Source organism: Scyliorhinus canicula, chromosome 7 (assembly GCF_902713615.1).
Source record: "Scyliorhinus canicula chromosome 7, sScyCan1.1, whole genome shotgun sequence".
Lineage (NCBI taxonomy): Eukaryota > Metazoa > Chordata > Chondrichthyes > Carcharhiniformes > Scyliorhinidae > Scyliorhinus > Scyliorhinus canicula.
The window spans coordinates 116255096-116276096 of NC_052152.1; the positions used below are offsets into that span (position 1 = coordinate 116255096).

The 21001-nt window shown below is 48.5% G+C and overlaps 1 protein-coding gene across 1 annotated transcript in view; it reads left to right on the top strand.

The window, feature by feature from the left end:
- LOC119969302 (potassium-transporting ATPase subunit beta-like) overlaps positions 1-20641 on the top strand; it is a 47554-nt gene extending 26913 nt beyond the window's left edge. The window contains exons 3-7 of the mRNA XM_038802752.1: positions 4145-4249; positions 7844-8040; positions 14024-14080; positions 19951-20046; positions 20142-20641. Coding sequence (XP_038658680.1) covers positions 4145-4249; positions 7844-8040; positions 14024-14080; positions 19951-20046; positions 20142-20303 — 617 coding nt within the window. The 3' untranslated portion in view covers positions 20304-20641. The remainder of the gene's footprint in view (positions 1-4144; positions 4250-7843; positions 8041-14023; positions 14081-19950; positions 20047-20141) is intronic.
- The last annotated feature ends 360 nt before the right edge of the window (positions 20642-21001 follow it).

A 21001-nucleotide genomic window follows, 5' to 3' on the forward strand; every position in this document is an offset into this window, starting at 1 on the left:
TAACCGCCGCGCAACACTCCCCCCCCCCCCCCCCCCGCCCCTGGGCCCCCGCGCCTGGCCTGCTCGTCTCTCTCTCTCCTCCAGGGCCGCTCCAGCGCACCGCGCTCCTCCCAGCTCGCCGCCCCCGTGCATGGCCTGCGCACCTCACTGCCCCCGCTCGCAGCCGCTCCAATCGGCCCGCCGGCAACGCTAGCCCCACTCCCAGCAACCACGAGGGCGCCACGGGCGCCGCCATCTTGAGGCGCCGATTCCACGTGCGGGTCCTGGGCGCTGCCATCTTGGGATCCCGACTCCACATGCGGATCCTGGCCACCGCCTTCCGGGACTGGAACGCAAGGTTCTTCCAGAATCTACTCGGATGGCGACGACGGATACGGATTTTCTCCACGGCTCGCGGCCATTCAGCTCGACCAGTCACGTCCACGCACGCTCGCCAAAACGACGACGCTCATCTACCTCAACTGCCACGAGACGGGCTGCCTGCTGGACTCCGGGAGCACAGAAAGCTTCGTTCACCCTGCCACGGTAAGACGCTGCGCGCTCCCTGTCCATCCTGTAAAACACAAAATCGGGTTAGCCTCAGGTTCGCACTCCGTCCACATCACCGGGTGCTGCATCGCGGACCTCACGGTCCAGGGGAAGGTTTTTAAAAATTATAAACTCCTTGCCCTACCTGACCTTTGCGCACCAGCACTCCTAGGACTGGACTTCCAGTGCAACCTGCAGAGCTTGACCTTCCAATTCGGCGGCCCTATACCCCCCTCACTGTCTGCAGCCTCGCGTCCCTCAAAGTGGACCCCCCCTCCTTGTTTGCTAATCTCACCCCCGATTGCAAACCCGTCGCCACACGGAGCAGACGGTACAGCGCCCAGGACCGGACCTTCAGCAGGTCCGAGGTCCAGAGGTTGCTGAAGGAAGGGGTCATCGAGGCCAGCAACAGTCCCTGGCGAGCCCAAGTGCTGGTGGTCCGGACTGGGGAGAAAAACCGGATAGTCATCGATTATAGCAAAACCATCAATCGGTTTACGCAACTGGACGCGTATCCTCTGCCCCGTATTTCCGCCATGGTAAACGAGATCGCGAAATACAAGGTCTTCTCCACTGTGGACCTTAAGCCCGCTTACCACCAGCTCCCCCTCCGCGCGAGTGACCGCAAATACACCGCGTTTGAGGCAGATGGGCGCCTCTACCACTTCCTTAGGGTTCCATTTGGTGTCACAAATGGGGTCTCGGTCTTCCAACGGGAGATGGACCGAATGGTCGACAAGTACGGATTACGGGCTACCTTCCCGTATCTTGATAATGTCACCATCTGCGGCCACGATCAGCAGGACCATGACGCCAACCTCCAGCAATTCCTCCAAACCGCAAAACTCCTTAACCTCACGTACAATAAGGATAAGTGCGTGTTTAGCACCGACCGTCTAGCCATCCTCGGCTACGTAGTGCGTAACGGAGTGATAGGCCCCGACCCCGAACGCATGCGCCCCCTAATGGAACTCCCTCTCCCCAATACCCTCAAATCCCTCAAATGCTGCCTGGGGTTTTTCGCTTACTACGCCCAATGGGTTCCCAACTACGCTGACAAGGCCCGTCCCCTCATTCAAACCACGACCTTCCCGCCGTCGACAGAGGCCTGCCAGGCCTTTAGCCGCATCAAAGCAGACATCGCAAAGGCCACGATGCGCGCCATCGACGAGTCCCTCCCCTTCCAGGTCGAGAGCGACGCATCAGAAGTTGCTCTGGCGGCCACCCTGAACCAAGCGGGCAGACCCGTGGCCTTCTTCTCCAGAACTCTCCAGGCTTCCGAACTCCATCACCCCTCTGTGGAAAAGGAAGCCCAGGCCATAGTCGAAGCCGTGCGACATTGGAGGCACTATTTGGCCGGCAGGAGGTTTACCCTCCTCACAGACCAACGGTCAGTAGCCTTCATGTTTGACAATGCATAAAGGGGCAAGATCAAGAATGACAAGATCTTATGGAGGCGGATCGAGTTGTCCACGTACAACTATGAGATCTTGTATCGTCCTGGGAAGCTCAATGAGCCTCCTGATGCCCTGTCCCGCGGTACCTGCGCCAGCGCGCAGATAGACCGCCTCCGCTCCCTCCACGCGGACCTCTGCCATCCAGGGGTGACCCGCCTCTACCATTTCATTAAGGCCCGCAACCTGCCTTTCTCCATCGCGGAAGTCAGGACAGTAACCCGTGACTGCCACATCTGCGCAGAGTGCAAACCGCACTTCTACCGCCCCGAGCGCGCACACCTGATCAAAGCATCCCGCCCCTTCGAACGTCTCAGCATTGACTTCAAGGGGCCCCTTCCCTCTAACAACTGCAACATTTACTTCCTGGCGGTAATTGACGAATTCTCCCGCTTCCCCTTTGCCATTCCCTGCCCCGTCGTGACCACATCGACCGTCATTAAGGCCCTCCTCTCCATCTTCTCCCTGTTCGGCTACCCCACGTACATACACAGCGATCGGGGGTCCTCCTTTATGAGCGACGAGCTGCGTCAATTCCTGCTCAACAGGGGCATTGCCTCTAGCAGGACGACCAGCTATAATCCCTGGGGTAACGGACAGGTCAAGCGGGAGAATGGTACCATCTGGAAGACCATACTACTGGCCCTCCGGTCCAGAGACCTCCCTATTTCCCGATGGCAAGAGGTTATCCCCGATGCCCTACATTCTATCCGCTCCCTCCTCTGTACCGCAACTAATCAGACACCTCATGAACGTCTTCTTGTTTTCCCCAGGAAGTCATCCTCCGGATCCCCTCTCCCGACGTGGCTGGTCACCCCCGGACCCATCTTGCTCCGGAAGCATGTGCGGGTGCACAAGTCCGACCCGTTGGTGGAACAAGTCCAGTTACTCCACGCTAACCCGCAGTATGCGTATGTGGAGTACCCCGACGGTCGGCAGGACACGGTCTCCCTCCGGGACCTGGCACCCGCCGGCGTGCGGCCTTCCCCCCCCCCCTCCACCACAGACCCCCCCCCGTTTTTTTCCCCCCAGCGCCCTACCCAGGCCACCCCTTCCCCATCCATGGCATCTCCACAGCCAGCTCGGGTGATGGAGACTGTTCAAGGACCATCGCTCCCGGACTCCAGGACGTCAGCGGAACCACCACCATCGGCCGACCTGACGTCACCTCCTCCACTGCGGCGGTCTGCCAGAACGTCACGGGCCACGAGAAGACCGATCGAATCGATCTAAATTTCGACAGCTCCATGGACTTTGTGTAATATTGCTTATTGTCTGGGCCAGTGGGAAGCCCCCAAATTCGATAAAAGAAAGGAGAGAAAATTTTGTCCTCCAGGCTGCTACTCATATCACCAGTTCTCCCCCCCCCCACCCCGGCTCTCGTTGATACCCCCCCCCCCCCCCCCCCCCCACCTCCGGCTTCTTTCTCCGCAAGGGGTGAATGTGGTGATATTATTTGCATACCTGTCTTCCATTGGGGCAGAACACCGCCTTACCATTGGCCCCGGTCGGTCATGTGCCTCTCGACCAATTGGTCAAGAGGCTGAGATAACCACGCCTCCTTGCCGAGGTATAAATAGTCAATCGCCCGGCGGTCGTCCATTTTATTGTAGACAACCGCAGGGCTAAGTTCTCTAGTTTATTAAAGCCTAACTTTTGTAAAGCAACTCATCTCTCGTGCAATTGATGGCACATCAGTTGTCCAGGTGTTAAGGGAGCTGACTGCTGTAGGTGGAACCTCCTGTTCCATCTAGTTGTTTAATTGTCCACTACCATTCACAACTGGATCTGAACTGCTGATTGTGGAATCGCTTAGTTCTGACTACTATATGTTACTTCTGCTGTTTGATGCACTTGTCGTCCTGAGCCATCGCTTGACCAGATTGAGTGTTTTGCACACTCCTCTTATGTGCTGTCCTGTACTTCCTCCGTTGTTCTTGCAAGTAACATCTTCAACAGCCTTCTTTAAGAATATTTATGGGCAGTTTTTTTAAAAAAAGGTAATGCAATTAGCAAAAAATCTTAATCAACTGGTAAAACTTAGATATATTGAATTCTTCATGGTGAAATGGTGGAAGATGATCACTCCCTTTGGGGACGTTGCCTGTTTTATCACTGCAATAGTTTTACACTGAGCCCCATTCAACTCTGGCCTGTTTCAGGTGTGACAATACAACCACAACCAAAAGATTTGAGGATCTCCTTTAATGTATCAAATCCAAAATCCTGGAAGTATTATGTCAACGCTCTTCAAGATTTCCTTTCAGGTAGGAACAAGTGCACCTGTCTGAACAACATGTGAGTAAACAATTGGAAGTTTGGATTGATTTAGCTTTCGGCCAATTTTAGGCCAAATGTCTGGCACAACTTCAATTGTTAATTTGAATTGACATTGTTCCTCTGGCGGACTTACATATGAACAGGCCAGATCTATACACCCTGTACTCCTGTATTCTCACTCTTCTCTCCCTGTGAATTACAATCTGAGTTGAATTTCAAAACCTAGACTATCATTAGCACGATGGCAATCGTTCACTCACCTTTGCTCTGCCATACAGGACAGAAAGAACACTAATGAGTCCTTTTCTCACTTCTTTCTGACTTCAAACCAGCTTCTTTACACCCTTCACCTCGGTCCAACCATTGCCCAATCAAGCGATCCATGAGGAATTGTTTCCGTCATCCCCATCCCATTTCAACTCCCTTTGGCGCTTTTTGTGCCTGACTGGGATTTGAGACATATCTCCCAATTGTCAGTTCCAGAGTTATTATTGAAGTCATGACAGTATTGAAGGATACCATTGGACCCCTTGACTCCACTCCTATCTCTGTTCTAATTTGGTTTGCCCTCTTGCAAATCTTAAGTGTTAACAGACAGGATGATCTGGGTCAAACTCATTTGCGTAATCCTCCACAAGATCAAAGGAGTACAAATTCAAGGAGTGATATTGGCGAAAGGAGGGGAGAGTTGATTTGCGGGGTATTGTAAAAGGGATGGGAACAATTTAGAGGGCAGCACGGTGGCACAGTGGTTAGCACTGCTGTCTCACGGCACTGAGGTCCCTGTTCGATCCTGGCTCTGGGTCACTATCTGTATGGGGTTTGCACATTCTCCCCGTGTTTGCGTGGGTTTCATCCCCACAACATAAAGATATGCAGGGTGGGTAGATTGGTCATGCTAAATTGACCCTGAATTGGAATAAATGAATTGGGTGCTCTAAATTTATTTTACAAAACTCACCCCCATCCCTTTGCTAATGAATGACCAATTCCTTAAAGTGCAATATAAACGGATGCCATTAAGATAGAACCCGTCAATCGACCCCTCACAGTGAACTTTACCTTTTCCAGGGCAGTACGGTGGCCTAGTGGTTAGCACAACCGCCTCACGGCGCTGAGGTCCCAGGTTCGATCCCAGCTCTGGGTCACTGTCCGTGTGGAATTTGCACATTCTCCCCGTGTCTGCGTGGGTTTCGCCCCCACAACCCAAAAATGTGCAGAGTAGGTGGATTGGCCACGCTAAATTGCCCCTTAATTGGAAAAAATAATTGGGTAATCTAAATTTTAAAAAAAAACTTTACCTTTTCGAGGTACAGAAGCTCCATCAAGCCACCTAGCAGGCTGAGACACGAGGTGGTGCTGCCTGCCTCAGCGTAATCCGCCACCGGGTAATCAAGGAAGTGAATGCCAGGACACCCGCTCCCACACCTGCCCTTAACTCTGACTGGTCCAACACCCTGAATATAGTTACTAATGAACAAGGCTCTAACTCAATATTGAGGATTGCCGATATGGTGCAGAGAAAAGACCCCCAAATACCCACCAATTTGGGTTAGGATCAGAACATGTGCGTGTGGTTCGTAGGCCTTCTCGAACACTGCTTGGACCTATCCTCAACCACTGCAGGAAATCGGCTCATCCTGACCTTGGTGAGATGCACCCTGAACATCACTTTGAGCTGTATCAAACTCAACCTCGCACAGGATGATGCAGCATTCACCTTGCGGAGGGACTCACTCCATACCTCCTCCCCCAGAATGGGTCCCAGCTCCTCCTCCCACCTAGCATTCACTTCTTCACCCGAAACTGGCTCTTCCCCCAAGATCCATCCACACATCCCAGGTGTGCTGCTCGCTTTCAACCCCGCACAGCAGAGTACCCTCTCCAATAAAATAGACGGTGGCGCAACCAGGAATGTCGGAAATGACCGCCGTGCAAAGTACTGAACGTATCCACCTGCCCAAGTCCTGCTTTCTCCTTCAACTCCTCCAAGCTGGCAAGCCACCCTTCCAAAAACAAATCCCTCACCCTATCCAGCCCCTTTGCCTTTCCACCCTCCAAATGTATTCGCCGGGTCAAACAAATGATTCCTGCAGATAGGAGCCCATCTTGACACTGCCCCAGCTTAAAATGCTGACTGAGTTGCCGTTTCAAAGTGGAAACAACCACCGGGTTCAAAGAATATTTCACTGGGGCAAACGGCAGCGATGCTGTCACCCTGCCACCATCCACACCCAACAAACATCCTGTCCCACATGACCCCAACACCTTCTCCACATTCACCGCACAATAATAAAACGTCAAATCCGCAGGAACCTCCCCCCCCCCCCCCCCCCCCCCCCCCCCTCCACGCCTGCCTATCCCTCTTCAGGACACTCCCTCCGAATCCGAGGAGTTCTCCCTGCCCATGTAAAGACTGATATGAGCCGCTCCAGCCCTCAAAAATCAATTAGGTAGACAAAGCGGGAGTCATTGAAATAAGAACACAAATCATGGCAAGATATTCATCTTAATGGATTGAACTCTCCCCGCCAATGATAGGGGAAGGCTGTCCCACCTTTATGGATCCGCCCTGACCCTAGGCTAGTGTAATTCAAATTTGCAAAGCTGCATACAATCCTGAGCCACCTAGACCACCAGATACCGGAAACTGGTCCCAGCCAAATAGAATGGCAGCCCCACAAATGGCAAACCACAAAATACTTGCTCTTTAGTTTATACTAGCATTTAATTTATACCCCGAAAAGGAGCCAAACCTCTTCAATATACCTATAATGTCCTGTATAATTGGTCCATGGATTCCTTACGTACAACAAAAGGTCATCCGCATACAGGGGCACCCTATGTTCTACCTTACCCCTCACTTATCTGAGGCCTTCAAAACGATAACCAAAAGAGGAGACATTGGACAACCCTGCCTCATCTCCCTATGCAGCCTAAACATTCTCCAAGTGTTAGTGCACAGACTAGCAGGCAGAGCTTCATATAACATCCGCACCCATGACAGAAACCCAGGACCCATCCCAAACCTCTCCAGGACCACAAAAAGATAGCTTCACTCAACCCTATCAAATGCTTCTTCTGCATCCAGAGACATGGTTATCCCCGGCTCTGGCCCTGCTGCCGATGTGGATCTTCATTGAAGTTGTGTTCCACAATGTAACTTGGACTTCTACAGCTCTCTGTGAACTCTCGTAAATCCCAAATCAAACATCCCAGGGTCTGGATTTGGTTAAGTGGTAGGGACAGGGTTTGTTAAATGTGTACACCTATCTTCTGAATGTCGTAGCACATCTGTTTTTTAAAATAAATTTAGAATACCCAATTAATTTTTTTTCCAAATAAGGAACAATTTAGCGTGGCCAATCCACCTAACCTGCACATCTTTGTGCTGTGGGGGTGAAACCCACGCAGACACAAGGAGAATGTGCAACTCCACACAAACAGTGACCCAGGGCCGGTATCGAATCTGGGTCCTCAGCGCCATAGGCAGCAATGCTAACCACTGTGCTGCCCCCATAGCATTTCTGTTAACCACCAAACCATTTTTCCTAGATCTGATTCCTCTCTTTCCGCCTCAGCATATAACGAGTCCGTGCAGGCTAAAATCAACCGGAACTGCACCAGTGGGAACTACACCATCCAGTCAGGATATGGACCAAAGTCAAAGTTCGCTTGCCAGTTCAATCGGGAGATGCTGAAGAACTGCTCTGGGCTCGAAGATCCCACCTTTGGATACAAGACTGGTCAACCCTGCATCCTAATTCGACTGAATAGGGTATGTCTTATGGTCTTATGGTCTGGTTGCAAAGAAAGAATGAGCATTTCTGTATTACCTTTCATAGCCTCGGTACATCCCAAAGCACTCCAAAGCCAATGAAACATTTTTTGAATTGTAATCAGCCATGTGATGTCGGGTTCACAGCAGCCAATTTGGGCACAGCAAGCTCCCACAGATGGCCGTGAGGTAAATGAGCAAATCATTTGTTTCAAAGATGTTGTTTAAGGGAAAGGAATATTGCACAGGCCGCTCACTCTTTTACTTAGAAATACTGACACGGGACCTTTTCCAACTACTGGAGTGAGACATTGGCCTTCAGTTTAATATCTCGCCAAAGGACAGCACTCCCTCAGTACTCCACTGGACTTTCAACCTGGGCTCAGGCCTCTGGAGTGGAACTTGATGATGTAGGATGTTGCCCGATTGGCTGAAGATCCTCTGAAGGGGGAGGGTGAACAGCCACCGGTCATGGTCCATATCGATACCAATATATTTGGAAAAAGGGGATGAAATCATTTGGCAAGATTTAGGAAGCTGGGGGAGAAATTTAGCAAGCAGGACCTAAAAGTTAGTAAATCTGCAGATTACCCCAAGAAGCAAGCCGGAGTGAGCAACGGGAGGCAGGAGTTCCATCACCACACCAATATTTATTTACAATAACGATATTACAGGAGCAGCTACAAACAGTGCTGTTAGCAGTCCAGTCAACTTAAGACTGGCTCACAAAGCCTACACAGGTGCTTATATGGGCCCTCTCAATGAGCTATCATTGAGGGAGCTCATACTCCAATTGGCCAACCAATAAAGCCAATTGGAGTTCATTACAGTGTGGAAGTAGGAGAATAAAGCAGATTAATGTATGGCTGGAGCGATAGTGCAGGAGGGAGGGCTTTAGGTTCCTGGAACACTGCGACCACTTCTGAAGGAGACAGGACCTGTACTGTGTTAAATCCATTAATAACATATGGTGGAGGAATAAGTCAGAAGCCTGCCGGGGCGGCATGGTGGAGTCGTGGTTAGCCCTGCTGCCTCACAGCAGAAAAGCCAGGTTCGATCCCGTTCCCGGGTTACTGTCCATGTGGAAATAGAACATAGAACATTACAGCGCAGTACGGGCCCTTCGGCCCTCGATGTTGCGCCGACCTGTGAAACCATCTGAAGCCTATCTGACCTACACTATTCCATTTCATCCATAAGTCTATCCAGTGACCACTTAAATGCCCTTAAAGTTGGCGAGTCTACTACTGTTGCAGGCAGGGCGTTCCACACCCCTACTACTCTCTGAGTAAAGAAACTGCCTCTGACATCTCTCCTATATCTACCACCCCTCAATTTAAAGCTATGTCCCCTCGTGTTGGTCATCACCATCCGAGGAAAGAGACTCTCACTGTCCACCCTATCTAACCCTCTGACTATCTTGTATGTCTCTATTAAGTCACCTCTCAGCCTTCTCCTCTCTAACGAAAACAACCTCAAGTCCCGGAGCCTTTCTTCGTAAGACCTTCCCTCCATACCAGGCAACATCCTAGTAAATCTCCTCTGAACCCTTTCCAAAGCTTCCACATCCTTCCTATAATGTGGTGACCAGAACTGCACGCAGTACTCCAGGAGCGGCCGCACCAGAGTTATGTACAGCTGCAGCAGATTCTCCCGTGTCTGCGTGGCCCCACAATCCAAAGGGGTGGCACGGTGGCATAGTGGTTAGTACTGCTGCCTCACAACTCCAGGGACCTGGGTGTAATTCTGGCCTCGGTTGACCCGTGTTTGCGTGGGTTTCCTCCGGGTGCTCCGGTTTCCTCCCACAGGTAGGTGGATTGACTAAAATGCCCCTTAATTGGAATTTTTTTTAAATGTCTGAAGCCTGTCTTTTACCGTAAGAAAGTTGACACTCAGACCAGCTCAGCGGAACACCAGCCACATAGACATAAATGCTGAGTGGGAAAGACAGATAGCACAGAAGTAAAAATACAAAGGTTTTACGTGGGGGCAGATTGAGAGGAAATGTTATCAAATCTGAATTCATGTTACTGTACACAATAGTGAATGGGTTGAATGTGGGAAATAAGGTTGGTGATCGAGCCACATGCACTAATAGCAGCGTGGGATGATGTTCTAGTGATAATGAAGACCTAGTTCAAAGAAGGACAGGGCTGGATACAAGGTGTTGAAGAAAGGAAGAAAAGGAGGAGGAGTGGGCATATTGAGTAAAGTGAACATTTACAGTGCTGGAGAGAGAGGATGGCTCAATCAAGGACACAATCTATTTTATAATAATAATAATCTTTATTAGTGTCACAAGTAGGCTTACAGTAACGCTGCAATGAAGTTACTGTGAAATTTCCCTCGTCGCCTGTTCGGGTACACCAAGGAAGAATTCAGAATGTCCAATTCACCTAACAAGCACGTCTTGCGGAACTTGTGGGAGGAAACTGGAGCAACCGGAGGAAACCCATGCAAACACGGGGAGAACATGCAGACACCACACAGACAGTGACCCAAGCCAGGAATCGAACCCGTGACCCTAGCACTGTGAAGCAACAGTGCTAACCACTGTGCTACCGTGCTGCCCTAAAGCTAAGGAACAAAAACGGTGCAAGTATATTGCTCAGTGTAGTCTATAGGCCACCGACTAGTGAGAAAGATATAGAAGAACAAATTTGCAAAGAAATCAAGGACATACAATGGGGGACTTTAATTTTCTGAAGATAGACTAAGGTAGCAATAGTGTAAAGGATAAAGAGGGACAACAGTTCCTGGAGTGTGTTCAGGATAATTTGTTTTTTACATCTGCATGTTTCCAGTTGGACAAGAAAGGAGGCATTTCGGGATCTCGCTCTGGGGAACGAGGCAGATCAGTAGCATTCTAAGGTTTAGGTTGGCTACAGAAAGGACAGGAGATATCGAGAATAAAAATCTAATTAGGAGGGGGGAGCAATTTCAATGGAGTGAGAATGGATCTAGCCCAGGCTAATTGGAATCAAAGATTTGCAGGCAAAACTGTTACTGAACTATGTGCTTTATTAAAAATAAATTTAGAGTGACCAATTATTTTTTTCCAATTAAGGGACAATTTAGCGTGGCCAATCTACCTACCCTGCATATCTTTGGGTTGTGGGGGTGAGACCCACGCAGAAACAGGAGAATGTGCAAACTCCACACGACAGCGACCCGGGGCACAGATCGAACCTGGGTCCTCGGTGCCGTGAGGCATCAGTGCTAACCACTGTGCCACCATGCCACTCTACTGAACTATGTGCTGCCTTGAAAAAGGAGCCAGTTTGGGTACAGTCAAGGGGCACTCCCACATGGAGGAAAGGCAGGGCAAACACATCCAAAGCTCCCTGGATAGCGAAAGCGAGAGTGAGCAAAATGAAGCCAAGGGGGGGAACCACGTGGAATTTGTAATTTAGAGGTGAAGTGTGGAAACAAAGAGAGACTATGAGATAAGATTGGAACTGACATTTTAAAAATCCCAAATTCTTATCATAGAATCATAGAATTTACAGTGTAGAAGGGGGTCATTCAGCCCATCGAGTCTGCACCAGCCCTTGGAAAGAGCATCCACCCTATCCCTGTAACTCAGTAATCCCACTTACCCTTTTTGGACACTAAGGGGGGATTTAACATGGCTAATTCACCTAACCTGCACATCTTTGGACTGTGAGAGAAAACCAGAGCACCCGGAGGAAACCCACGCGGATACGGGGACAACGTACAAATTCCACACAGTCACCTGAGGCCGGAATTGGGCACGGGGCCCTGGAGCTGAGGCAGCAGTGCTAACCACTGTGCCACCGTGCCACCCTTCTATAGAGTATAGAAATAGGAACAGCATTGTAAATGGAACAGTTGGGCTGTTTCAGAACAAAAGGGTGCTATTCATGGAGACAAAGTGGTCTGGTTGAGGTACCATCTGAGTACTTTGCATCTGACTTTACCAAGGAGAAGATGCTGCCTAAATCATTGTGAAAGATGAGATAGTTGAGACATTGGATGGGTTAAAAATTGATAGGGAGTGATATAATAAAGGCTATATATACTTAAAGTTGATATGTCATTAGGACCAGATGCGATACATCTCAGCATACTGTAGGAGGTAAGGATGGAAATTGCAGAAGCACTGGCCATTTTCCAATCTTCCTTAGATACGGGGGGGTGTCAGAGAACAGGACAATTGCAAATATTACACCATTGTTCAAAAAAGTGTTGAAAGGCTAAACACAGTTACAACAGGCCAGTCAGTTTAACCCCTGTGGTGGGAAAACTTTGGAAACAATAATTTGGGACAAAATTATCAGACACTGGACAAGTGTGGATTAATTAAGGAATGTTAGCATGGAGTTATAAGAGCACATTGGGTTTAACTAACTTGCTTAAGCTTTTTGATGAGCGAGCAGAGAGGGTAGATAAGGGTAATGTGGTTGATGTGGTGTGCATGGACTTAAAAAAGGCATTTGATGAATGTTACATAACAGGCTTGTCAGCAAAGCTCAAACTCATAGAATAGAAGGGACACAAAATTGACAGGGTGTTAAGAAGCAGTGGTGAATTAGTTGTTTTTCCAAACCGAAGGAAAGTGGTTCCCAGGAAATCAGCGTTCTGACCTCTGCTTGTCGTGATGTACATTAATGGCCCAGACTTGGGTGCACAGGACACCAGACCAAAACTTGTGGATGACACAAAATTCGTACGTATTGTGAGCTGTGACCAGAATAGCAGGGCAGCAGGGTAGCATGGTGGTTAGCATAAATGCTTCACAGCTCCAGGGTCCCAGGTTCGATTCCCGGCTGGGTCACTGTCTGTGTGGAGTCTGCACGTCCTCCCCCTGTGTGCGTGGGTTTCCTCCGGGTGCTCTGGTTTCCTCCCACAGTCCAAAGATGTGCGGGTTAGGTGGATTGGCCATGCTAAATTGCCCGTAGTGTCCTAATAAAAGTAAGGTTAAGGGGGGGGTTGTTGGATTACGGGTATAGGGTGGATACGTGGGTTTGAGTAGGGTGATCATGGCTCGGCGCAACATTGAGGGCCGAAGGGCCTGTTCTGTGCTGTACTGTTCTATGTTCTATGTTCTAATAGTTCGAAACTTCAAAAGGACAGAATGGACAGACTGATAGAATCAGATAACGGATGCAATTTAAAGTCGAGAAATATGAAGTGATTAATTTTGGTAGGAAGAACAGGGAGAAGCAACATAAAATAAAGGGTACAATTTTAATAAAGATATAGAACACAAGTGGCAGGGCAGGTTGAGAAAGCAGTTAATAAACTCCACTGGGTCCTGGGCTTTATAAATGGGCACAGTAAGAGGTCTGACAACACCAGGTCAAAGTCCAACATGTTTGTTTCAAACACTAGCTTTCGGAGCACTGCTCCTTCCTCAGGTCCTGAGGAAGTGGATTCCTCAGGAACTGGAATGGACTGTCTGAGAGTGTGGTGGAGCCAGATTTAATTGAATAGGGGCTGGTTTAGCTCACTGGACTAATCGCTGGCTTTTAAAGCAGACCAAGCAGGCCAGCAGCAATAAGTTCGATTCCCGTACTAGCCTCCCTGGACAGGCGCCGGAATGTGGCGACTAGGGGCTTTTCACAGTAACTTCATTGAAGCCTACTCGTGACAATAAGCGATTTTCACTTCATCTTTCATTTCATTTCATTTCATTTATTTAATTGTGGCTTTCAAAAAGGGAATTGGGTCATAATCTGAAGAGGAACCAGTAGAGAAGAGATGGGATGGAGGGGAGTGAAATCAGAGAGCTATCATGGACATAATAAACTGAATGGCCTCCTTCTGTGATGTAACCATTTTATGATTCTCTCAACATAGTGAGCAGAGTTCTACCAATAGAGCCAGAACTGATAAATGTCCAGATTAAATTGGTGGAATATATCCAATTGTACAAAACCGATGAATAATCTGCAACATTATTCAGATAATGTTTGCGAACGATAAAATCCGACTAACTAGTTTTTTGTTGGAATTTCAGATTATCAACTTATTGGTTGGAGAAGGAACCACTCCAAATGTGACATGTGCTGTTCTGGTGAGTTTAGGCGGCAAGGGATTGTTGTTTGTGGATTTGATGAGGCCGGACATTTTCTGGGGACTGCTTTTACTTTGCAGCCTGGCATTCAACATTACTACAGCAGAATTCTTAATCGCACGTGCATGTGAGATTTCTGCTGCCACTTCCAGTGGAGTTACACCAGCGGAGCTGGCAGGAAATGTAGTCCAAGGATAAAGGAACCAATGAAAGCTTTTTTTTTATTTTTTATTTTTTCATAATTTGGAGGACCCAATTTTTTTTTTCCAATTGAGGAGCAATTTTAGCGTAGCCATTCACCAACCTTGCACATCTTTTTGGGTTGTGGGGGTGAGACCTACGCAGACCTAGAAGAATGTGCAAACTCCACACGGACAGTGACCCGGGGCCAGGATCGCACCCGGGTCTTTGGCGCAGTGAGGCAGCAGTGCTAACCACTGCACCACCGTGCCGCCCCCAATTAAAGTGTTTGTGTACCCCACCGGTTGCCAATGTCCAAACATCATCAACCTGGAATTTTTGCAGGAGTCCTTTCATTAACCTCCATAATTCTGAAATGGACAGTTCTAGTTCCTGATGGTAATGCCATTGGCATCAAGAGGAGATGATTAGATTCCCTCTTGTTGGATACAGTCATTACCTGACACTTGTTTGGCATGAATGTTACTTCCACTTATCATCCCAAGCCTGAATGTTGTCCAGGTATTGGTGTATGTGTATGTGAGTGAGGAATTGCGAATGGTTTTGAACACTGATTTGCGAAAATCAGTGAACACCCTAATTTCTGACCTTATGATGGAGGGATGATCACTGACAAAGCAGCTGAAGATGGTTGGGTCTAGGACACCTTGAGGAAATCCTGCAACGATATCCTGGTACTGAGACGATTGTCCTCCAACAATCTTCATTTGAGGGCAGCACGGTGGCGCAGTGGGTTAGCCCTGCTGCCTCACGGCGCCGAGGTCCCAGGTTCGATCCCGGCTCTGGGTCACTGTCCGTGTGGAGTTTGCACATTCTCCCCGTGTCTGCGTGGGTTTCGCCCCCACAACCCAAAGATGTGCAGGGTAGGTCAATTGGGCACATTAAATTGCCCCTTAATTGGAGAAAATGAATTGGTACACTAAATTTATTTTTAAAAAAAAATATCTTCATTTGTGTTGAGTATGACTCCAGCCATTGGAGAGTTCCCCCCCTGATTCCCATTGACTCTAGTTTTGCATGATTCCTTGATGCCACATTTGGCCTTGATGTCAAGGGCAGTGACTGTCGCTTGAATATAATTTCTCGGTTTTTCAATTCTCTTCCTCAGGAGTTGTAACCAGCTTTTGATATGAGTTTGTTAATCTGCACTGCCACATTTGATCTATTTGCTCACCTCCTCCATCAGATTTTTTTCCCCCCCCAGGATATGAGGCCTCCTAATTCCTCCTACCAAAATTTACCCCTCAAATTTATTTATACTGAAGTTCATTAACCATTAACATGGTTATTTTTGCAAGTTTATTAATACGTTGTGTCTTTTCCCAATATTCCTTACTGCCATTACATGATTTTTCCTTTTCTTATATTTTAAGTTTGTCGATCCTTTCGTATTTAATCTTTTGTCTAAGGATTCCATTATATTTCCCATCCTTAACTATTGACCCCCAACTTGATGTCATCACAAATTTTTAAATTGTATTTCTGATTCCCAAGTCCAAGTCTTTTCTGTAAATGATGAACAACAATGGTCCCAGCAATGATGCTTGTGGAACACCACTTCCCATCTTCTAGTAGTCTGAATAACTACCAGTTTCCTGTTCTATAGCTTGCTCTCCAGTCTGCTACATGTCCCTGACTCCACAAATTCTGACATTAGTCTGCTGTGAGGTACCTTATCAAAGACCTTCTAGGAGGCCTTGTGGCGCAGTTGTAGCTCTGGGTTCGAGTCCACTGGCAGGACCTGTAGCCACGGAAGGGCCATTCGTAATGTGGTTCACTGGGCTGATAATCAGCTCAGAAATCCTTGCACCACTTTCCCCACTATTCCCCTAAAGGTACAAAAACAGTTTGGGTGTGAAGATTGGCTTAAAAAAAAGACCTTCTGAAAAGCCATAAATATTACATCCACTACGTTACCCTTATTCATATTACATTGTTATGGTTTATTAATATCTTGTCAATTACAATGTTAATGTTATGGGAAGCATATGATGGGTACTGATTGTTTTTGAACTGGTCGACACAGTGCTTAGCACTGCTGCCTACAGCGCTGAGGACCTGAGTTCGAAACCGAGCCCTGAGTCACTGTCTGTGTGAGTTTGCACATTCTCCCCGTGTCTCCGGGGGTTTCAACACCACGACCCAAAGATGTGCAGGGTCGGTGGATTGGCCACGCTAAATTGCCCCTTAATTAGGAAAAAAAATTGGTACTCTATTGTCTTTGAGCGTATATAAATAGGGGATGGCTGGGACACTGGGCTGTATTGGAGAAGCACTGTGAAACTGAATAAGTTGATAAGCTCTCTCAATATAGTAAAGCTCTGCATCTTGGTTTTGGCTTGAATTCATTTGGCAATTCATTCTTTCTGTTAATTCAAGGAATTCAGTAAGATTGGCGAAGCATGAATTTCCTTTTGGTATCCATGATGGCTACTCTTTCTTACTTTTTCAGTTTTGAGATATCTTTCTGAATACAAATACGGGTTAAAGAGATATGGGGATGAGGTAGGGAGGTGGATTTGAGGCCAGGAAGAGATCAGCCATGATCAGCCATGAATCGCGCCACAGCAAAAAACCGCACCGACCTCCTCAGAAGACAAACACGGGACACCACTGACAGAGTACCCTTCGTCGTCCAGTACTTTCCTGGGGCGGAGAAACTACGACATCTTCTTCGCAGCCTCCAACACATCATCAGCGAGGATGGACATCTTGCCAAGGTCATCCCCACACCCCCACTACTGGCCTTCAAACAACCGCGCAACCTCAAACAAACCATTGTTTGCAGCAAATTACCCAGCCTTCAGAACAGCAACCACAACACCACAAAACCCTGCCAGGGTAATCTCTGCAAGACATGCCAGATCATCGACATGGACACCACCATTACACGTGGAAACACCACCCACCAGGTACGCGGCGCATACTCGTGCGACTCGACCAATGTAGTCTACCTCATACGCTGCAGGAAAGGATGTCCCGAAGCGTGGTACATTGGCGAGACCATGCAGACACTGCGACAACGAATAAACGGGCATCGTGCGACTATCAACAGGCAGGACTGTTCCCTTCCAGTTGGGGAACACTTCAGCAGTCAAGGACATTCAGCCTCTGATCTCCGGGTCAGCATTCTACAAGGAGGCCTTCAGGAGACGCGACAACGCAAAATTGCTGAGCAAAAACTTATAGCTAAGTTCCGCACGCATGAATGCGGACTCAACCGGGATCTGGGATTCATGTCGCATTACATTCGGCCCCCACCAACAAGCCTGGACTTGCAGAGGCCTACCGACTGAACTGGCTTGGGACAATTCACACCTCTTTAACCTGGAGTTACCTCTCTCTCTGCATCTTTGATGATTTGATTGCCTGCAGGTGCTCGCATTCCGGGACCTGTTATGGTTAATGAACTTGGTGCTGTATATTTTCATATGGGTGGGGGGGGGGGGGGGGTGCAGGGGTAAAGTCCCCACCAGTTTTCAGTCTCCCAGATCAATTAATTGGGAATTTGCTACAGTTCAGAACAACTGCTTCCCGACTAGAAATTCCTCTCGACCACTTCCTCGGCATCATCTATAAAGAAGCTTCAGGCAGTAGACTACAGTCATAGAGCTATTTATGGTACAGAGGGAAACCATTCAGCCCATTGATTCAATGCCAGACCTCCATGGAGAAATCCAATCGGACCTGTCCACCATGCTCTATCTTTGCTGCCCTGCAAGTGCCCAACCGGTTTCATTAAAAATCATTGATTATCTCCACTTCCACTGCTCTCATAGGCAACAGGTTCTAGCTGCGTAAAAATGTATTTCCTCATTTCACACCTGGGCTGGGATTCTCCCCTACCCGGTGGGGCGGGGGGTCCCGGAGTGTTGGAGTGGCGTGAACCAGTCCGGCGTTGGGCCGCCCTAAAGGTGCGGAAGTCTCTGCACCTTTAGAAGCCAAGCCCTCACATTGAGGGGCTAGGCCCGCGCCGGAGTGGTTCCCACTCCGCCGGCTGGCGTGAACGGCCTTTGGCGCCGTGCCAGCCGGGGCCGAAAGGACTTCGCCGGCCGGCATAAGTCTGCGCATGCGCCGGAGCGTCAGCAGCTGCTGACGTCATACCGGCGCATGCGCAGGGGAGGGGGTCATTTCTGCCTCTGCCATGGTGATGACCATGGTGAAGGTGGAAGAAAAAGAACGTCCCCACGGCACAGGCCCGCCCGCCGATCGGTGGGCCCCGATCGTGGGCCAGGCCACAGAGGGGGCACCCCCCGGGGCCAGATCACTCCGCGCCCCCCCCTCCCAGGACCCCGGCGCCCGCCCGCGCTGCCTGCTCCCGCCGGTAAGGTAGGTGGTTTAATCCATGACGGCGGGAGAGGCTTGTCAGCGGCGGGACTTCGGCCCAAACGCTGGCCTGCTGACTGCCGCGGGGGGCCCGCCGACCAGCGCGGTGCGATTCCCTCCTCCACCGAATCTCAGGGGGCGGAGAATTCGGGACACGGTGGGGGCGGGATTAACGCCGGCCCCGGGCGATTCTCCGACCCAGTGGGGGTTTGGAGAATCCCGCCCCACGTCTCGTGCCCAAAGCCTCAGCTAACAGGAGCAGCTTTTCTGTATCTACTTAATCTAAACCTCTCAATGTCTTGTTCACCTCAATTATATCTCCCCTGTGTCTCCTTTGCTCCAAGAAAAACAACACAATTTCTCCAACTTAGCTTTATAACCAAAAGCCCCCAATCTCAGGAACAATTCCGGTAAAGCTTCCTCCGCAGCCTCGCAAGGAACCCCACACCATTCTGAAGTTTCCGGACCAGCACTGTTCTAGTTGTGGCGGCACGGTGGCACAGTGGTTAGCACTGCTGCCTCACAGTGCCAGGGACCCGGGTTCAATTCCGGCCTTGGGTGATTGTGTGGAGTTTGCAGGTTCTCCCCGCATCTGTGTGGGTTTCTTCCGGATGCTCCAGTTTCCTCCCACAGTCCAAAGATGTGCAGTTAGATGGATTGGCCATGATAAATTGCCCTTCAGTGTCCAAAGGTTAGGTGGGGTTATGGAGATAGGAAGGGTGAGCGGGCCTGGGTGGGTGCTCTTTCAGAGGGTTGGTGCAGACTCGATGGGCCGAATAACCTCCTTCTGCACTGTAGGGAGTCTATAACCAGAATTTTATAAATGTTCTGCATAGCTTCCCTTGTCATACCCAATACCTCCATTTATGAAGTGAGTCCCTCACTGGTTTAGCACAGTGGGCTAAACAGCTGGCTTGTAATGCAGAACAAGACCAGCAGCGCGGGTTCAATTCCCGTACTGGCCTCCCTGAACAGGTGCTGGAATGTGACCACTAGGGGCTTTTCACAGTAATTTCATTGAAGCCTATTTGTGACAATAAGCGATTATTATTCTGTTTCCTGTCAGTTGCCACTTCTGACCCAACCTCCCAGTGATCATGTCCCTGTATACCTTTATGGGCTTTTTGCAATTTACAACTCAGGATTTTCTGTATGTCAAAGGACACTGGCCAAATGTCTATGGCCAGGGCCCAGGTGAATTACCAACCATTTATAACTGATCGGTCAGATGAGTAAATGCTATACCTCAAAAGGAAATTCCATTTTCAAATCTTAATTGATCATTTTGCAGTAAAATACATGGAATTAAAGTCATGCTAATCAAATATTTCTATTAACAATAGCATGCCTACCCGGAGAGTATTGGAAATATGGCATTTTACCCTGAAAATGGCACCTTTGACCTGTCATATTTTCCTTACTACGGTCGACAACCGCAGGTATGAAGTCTCATTCTGTTTCAAAAGGTTTTTACATTTATTGTCCTCCTGTTCTTTGCCTATTGAATACCTCACTCCTTTATTTTTCTGTACAGCCAACCTACACCAATCCTTTAGTTGCAGTGAAATTTTTGACTCTGAAAAAGAACAGAGAACTTGAAATTCAGTGCAAGATTAACGGACCCGGAATCATCAGTGACAACCCTTACGAAAAGTTTGAAGGAAGAGTGATCTTTCATCTGGACATCAAAAAATGAAGATGACCTTCACGGAGGAAGTTTCATGTGGCAGTTCATGTGTTTTCTGTATATTTATATCATTGGCTGTGCTGCAAGGAATATAAACAAGGTTATAGATTATGTACTTGCACTATCTATAGTTAAACATTCTTCAACATTATCTCTGTAATAATGCAAATGTATTACACATATATAGAAACATGCATGTGCCAAGTGTATATTAAGAGTGATGAATGACTTCGCCCTATCTTCGGCACACTTGATTTTTAAAGATAACTGCAGTACTTGTTACGCTTGCAGATCGCATTGTTGTGTGATTTATTTTCAAAGTTAAATGTCACCTCACCCTTTCTTCATCCCCTTGTTCTTGTCCTCTTTCGCTCTTTCTAAACCGTCTACATTCAGCCTGGTTGTCATTTGTATTAATCACCATCATACACACCCTTTTTTGCTCCAGCTTGCTCTCTCTTTTGTCATCCAGGGAGCGCTGGCTTTGTTTAATGTACCTTTCCCCCCATTGAATGTACCTTGACTGTATCTGAATGATCTCTTTAAATACAACCCATTGGTCAGGTCTCCCCTCAGCCTCCATCTTTCTAACAAAAATAATCTGAGTTTATCGAACCTCTCCTTATAGCTAACAACCTCCAGATCAGGCAACCTGGTAAACTTTCTTTGCATTCTCTCCAAAGCATCCACGTCCTTCTAGTGGTGTT